The sequence below is a fragment of the Capsella rubella genome, unplaced genomic scaffold (assembly GCF_000375325.1).
Source record: "Capsella rubella cultivar Monte Gargano unplaced genomic scaffold, Caprub1_0 scaffold_1, whole genome shotgun sequence".
Lineage (NCBI taxonomy): Eukaryota > Viridiplantae > Streptophyta > Magnoliopsida > Brassicales > Brassicaceae > Capsella > Capsella rubella.
Window position 1 is genome coordinate 18,125,046 of NW_006238923.1, and position 5,170 is coordinate 18,130,215.

A 5,170-nucleotide genomic window follows, 5' to 3' on the forward strand; every position below is an offset into this window, starting at 1 on the left:
TCTCTCTCTCTCTCTCTCTCTCTCTCTCTCTCTCTCTCTCTCTCTCTCTCTCTCTCTCTCTCTCTCTCTCTCTCTCTCTCTCTCTCTCTCTCTCTCTCTCTCTCTCTCTCTCTCTCTCTCTCTCTCTCTCTCTCTCTCTCTCTCTCTTGTTGTCATCCATCCACTACTGTGTTTGCCTCACTTTGTACCATCTTTGAAGTTTTATGATCAGGGTCCCTTTATTATCAATTAGGTTTGAGTTGTTTGACTAATATTCCAATTTGATCTTATTATTGAAAATCCATTTTACCAAACGCCCTTATAGTGACAACACTCACGATATTTCGAAAGCCCATCAATAAAGAGAATCTTCTTATCTTTTTGGTCGTCCAATTTGGTTTTAATATTAACCTAATTAATCAACCACACCACAAAGAATGTCTATACGTCTTTGGAAACGATACTTATGACATTCATTTATTATTTATGTCGAAGCAACCCTACTACTTACTCTACACGTCGGCCTTGCAAAATGGATTTGAAATGCATTGTACATATGCAAAAAACATCTGACTCTAAACTATTTTTTATTTTTCATATAAGTATCTTATAAATAGAGATTGTTTGAGAGATTTTACAAGATTATAGAAAAACTCATCAACAAAATTACACAAAACTCTCTATCAATCCTTTCTGATTTTACTAGAGTCATCTAAATTCTTTGCGAATTAGAATCCAATAACACCCCTTAAACAGTAGTACTACTAATTAGTTGAAAGAGATAATTACCTCAAAATTCCCTACGATCATTTCTTATATTTATTGACATACATATTATTCTCCTACCTTGTTACATCAGTTATATTTATTGACATACGTATACTCACTGTTAATAATTTTTTTTAAAAAAATATTTCATTGTTACCAAAATACATTGTTACATCAGTTAATAAAAAATAAATAGGAAAAAATAGGTTTGTATGTCGACAGTATAGAAAATAGAATAAATTTATAAGATTTTTAGTAATAGAGACGAGTAGATATGACTTATGCGAGAACAGAGGACAAGAGAGTTGAAAGTCAAAAGACATTGGTGCGTGCACTTGGACGAACTTCACCAAACAATTGCACGTTATTTTTATTTTTATTTTTTTCCAATCTTCTTTTTTTATTTATTTTTTATTACTTTTTAGTTTTTTCATATCAAATGAAATCGCAAATTAACCTCCATATTTTATAGTTTTGATATTGAAATATATATCTACTTATATAGTATCGTTCAATCATAGTTCTGCAGGTTTATAAAAGTTAATTGAAAGAAAAAGGTCATTATGCAATTAACGTAGTCATTATCATAGTTTGAATATTACCTAATATGGTCACAATGTTAGAATGTATCAACACCACACAAAGACGCATGAGCACAAAAGAGGAAGTAGACATGGAAGCTCATTATTGTGTGTAAAAAAGGAGATAGTAGTGTCAAGTGATTGAACATCAAAAAGAAAAAAGAAGAAATTAAAAGAGAATAGTTTTAAAACAAAAATAATTATATATTTGCAGAAGAGTGGGTGAAAAAATTTGAGTCAGAAGAACTTAGAAGAAATGAGACAGACAAAAGTCTAAATGTTTTTTTTATTTTCTGAGAGTAAAACAATGGAGGAAAATATATGAATCTGATGAAAAATCTGACACAACTTTAGTTTATTATATTTTTGTATGTTGAAACAAGCAAAGCAATGAAATAAATTTGAGGGTTAACGTGCAATTCAAGCAATATCTAGCTCAGAGGTGATAAGAGCATGAGCAATGGTATAATTTAGAGTATGCATCTTAGGGTAAATAAATTATATTAATAATGTAATAGTGTATTTTAAGAACCAAGGAAAATTGAGTAGTTATTGGTTGATCCCGTAGGTTCTTACATTTATAATAATATAATAATGATATATTTATAAATTAAATTGAAAATTTATAAAATGAAAATTTTTTAAAACTTATAAATTAGATTAGAAGAATAAAAAAATCATAACAAACTTTATAAATATTTTTAAACAAAGCACAAACAACCTTTATAAAACAAATAATAACTACAAAAGGACAATAAATAAAAAAATTACAAACATAAAAGATAGAAACATTATAATTTAAAACAGAAAATTTTAAAAATACAAACATATTATGAAACACAAAACATATGAAAAGTTTATAAACCTTTTCAATCATTTGGAAGATGTCCAAATTTAGTCCAAATATTCTCAATCAAATCCTCCTTCAATTGATGTGCATGTTTATCACGTATTCTTCTACGACGATCACCTATACCGTCGAGATTTGTTGCCATATTGTTCGAAAATGTAAAATCCTGGTCACCTTCTTGGAATTCTTGTTCGTCAAAGAGAGTGTATGAATGTCGTTCATCTTCAACAATCATATTATGAAGTATGAGACATACTCTCATAATATAAGCAATTTTACCTTTTTCCCATAGAAGACATGGATTCTTAACCATTGCGAATCTTGCTTGAAGGACTCCAAATGCACGCTCAACATCTTTTCGTGCAGCTTCTTGACGTTTTGCAAACAAAGAATGTTTCGGGCTTTGTGGTAGTCGGATGGATTGAATAAATGTCGCCCAGTCGGGGTAAATACCATCCGTAAGATAGTAAGTCATGTTATATTTCCTTCCGTTGACATAGTAGTTCGTTTGGGGGGCTTGACCTTGTATAATGTCATTAAAAACCGGTGATTGATCAAGAACATTTAAATCGTTGCAAGTACCTGGTGCTCCAAAAAACGCGTGCCAAATCCATAGATCTTGTGAAGCTACCGCCTCCAAAACAATAGTTGGTTTTCCGGTACCTCGAGAATACATACCTTTCCATGCGGTTGGACAATTTTTCCACCCCCAATGCATACAATCGATGCTCCCAACCATTCCCGGAAATCCCCGTTGTTCTCCAATATAAAGTAGCCTTTGAAGATCCTCTTCTGTAGGCCGCCTTAGGTATTCATCGTCAAACAAGTCAACAATTCCAACGACAAAATGTTCCAAACAGTTTCGAGCTGTGGTTTCACCAAGACGTATATATTCGTCAACCGTGTCTGCTCCACCCCCGTAGGCTAAAAGTCGAATTGCTGCAGTACACTTTTGGAGGGGTGAAATACCATTTCGGAAGGTTGCATCTTTTTTAGGCTGAAAATACCCAACTTCTTCTGAGAGACGATTGACAATACGTAGGAACAACGGCTTGTTCATTCGAAACCGTCTTCGAAACATCCTTTCCGGGTAAGTAGGATTGTCACTAAAATAATCGTTCCATAAACGTTCGTGACCTTCTTCTCGATTTCTTTCGATATATGCACGTTTTTTCCTTTCTCGCGGTATATCTTCTACGGTCGCTTCTACTTGATTATCAAATAGGTCTTGATAATATTTGTCAAATTCATCATCATTATTAGAGGTATAATGATAATGAAAATTGTTTGATGAGGAAGCCATAATAGAAATAAGAAGTTTATTATAAGGATAAAAAGAAAGAGATTTATCGAAATTAGAAATTTATTTAGAAAAAGGAAATTTATATAGAATTTTGGAAGTTTTTAAAGAGAATTAAAAAGAAATATTACAAGTTATTAAACAAGATATAACTTGTTCAATGGTTATGTTTGACAAAGATAATATTTGAAAGAAATGAGATTTTGGTGAGAGACAATGAGAGTTTATATTTTTAGCCAAATGAAGAGGCCGAGAGAGTAGAAAGATTGTTAAGTTGTGAAAGAATAATGTAACAATCGGACATATATAGAAGGTGTTAAAGTTGACATGTGAATGATATTGAAGTTAAAGGTATGCAATAGTTAACATGTGAACAACAATACGACACATCCAAAAACATGTGAACATCAATACGACAATATTATAAAGTTCTGAACAACTGAAAACCAACAATAGTTTGAACTTGTGAATAAAAAAACAACAATACTATTAGACTTGTGATTACAATAATCAAAGTTACATGTCGGTACTAAAAATTTAAAGTCTCGATCATCACTGGCACCATATGACAACCATTGATACCATTGATATAATAACACACATTACACCAACAACCATGTTAAAGTTTAGTCTCCTACTCTGCAAGTCTAACATGTCCTGGTGAAGATTCAGAAGCTTCTCTTCAAGTATACTCTCTGTTTCTTTATGCTGTCTCGCTCTTTCTCTCATTTCTTCCATGACAGCTACATCCCACCATTTGTGTACATGCATCTCTCCATCTTCTACATTTTCACAAGTGAAGTACCTGAAAAATCAAACATGTGGAGGATAAAAACAAACAGTTAAAGACTACTATCAAAAGACAGAGTTGGAAGAGGTCTTAACATAAGTAAATGAAAACCAAATGAAGCACTTGAAGCTTACTTTCTACCCGGGTCATTCCTTGTGTAAGATGTATGAAGCAGAGGCTGGCCTCCACAGTAACACTTTGTAGGGAACCCAATCTCAATCTCCTCTTCAATCCTGCGAGCTAAGTTAAATGCACTATTAGCTTCATCCATGACAATGTAAGCGTCTGTCTCCCTATCCACGGTGTCTTCTGTGTAGTGGTCACTCTCGGAATCCTGTGAGTAGCTGTAGTCGTGCCCCATTGATCACCTGAAAATGGACCAAAACCCACATAGTTCCAGACGATACAGACAAAAAGATATCACATAATAACAGACAACCATCAGAAGTTTACTCAGACAACATTACTCAGACAAGTTTACTCATGGTTATGAAACTGAGCAAGTTTATTCCAACAAGTTTACTCAGGATTAGTTTATTCAGATATGCAACAAGTTTACTCAGACAAGTTTACTCATCAAGTCAGATATGCAGCAAGTATACTAAGAAACTAACACAGGTTTCATCTAAGATTAATAATCTGAGACAATTATCAAACAGATGAGACAAATATGACACAGTGAATAGCAATCACAAATATTATACAAGCTACAAGTTCAAATATGAGACAAGTCAATAGCAGTCACAAGTCAATATGAGACAAGTCAATAGCAATCACAAGTCACAAGTGATTCATTAATATATATTACACAATGATACAACAGACATAGATATCACACACATTATTATACAAGGCCCGAACTACATAGTAGACATACTAAACAATAATACAACTTATTAGAC

At 32.8% G+C, this 5,170-nt stretch overlaps 2 protein-coding genes across 3 annotated transcripts in view; both read right to left on the reverse strand.

The window, feature by feature from the left end:
* Positions 1-2,197: 2,197 nt before the first annotated feature.
* On the reverse strand, positions 2,198-3,481 carry LOC111832448 (putative nuclease HARBI1). Its single transcript, XM_023788778.1, has one exon. It carries the CDS (start codon positions 3,479-3,481, stop codon positions 2,198-2,200), a length of 1,284 nt encoding a protein of 427 aa, XP_023644546.1.
* Positions 3,482-3,879: 398 nt separating this feature from the next.
* The window catches only part of LOC111832641, a 4,479-nt gene continuing 3,188 nt past the window's right edge, over positions 3,880-5,170 (reverse strand). For both annotated transcript variants that reach the window (XM_023790163.1, XM_023790162.1), the window contains exons 3-4: positions 4,403-4,636; positions 3,880-4,283 (exon numbers count right to left, since the gene is read on the reverse strand). In XM_023790163.1, coding sequence (XP_023645931.1) covers positions 4,031-4,283; positions 4,403-4,629 — 480 coding nt within the window. In that variant the 5' untranslated portion in view covers positions 4,630-4,636 and the 3' untranslated portion in view covers positions 3,880-4,030. The remainder of the gene's footprint in view (positions 4,284-4,402; positions 4,637-5,170) is intronic.

What these genes read in the sequence shown, in the direction of transcription:
- LOC111832448 (XM_023788778.1), bottom strand. Translation starts at nt 3,481, where the DNA reads ATGGCTTCCTCATCAAACAATTTTCATTATCATTATACCTCTAATAAT.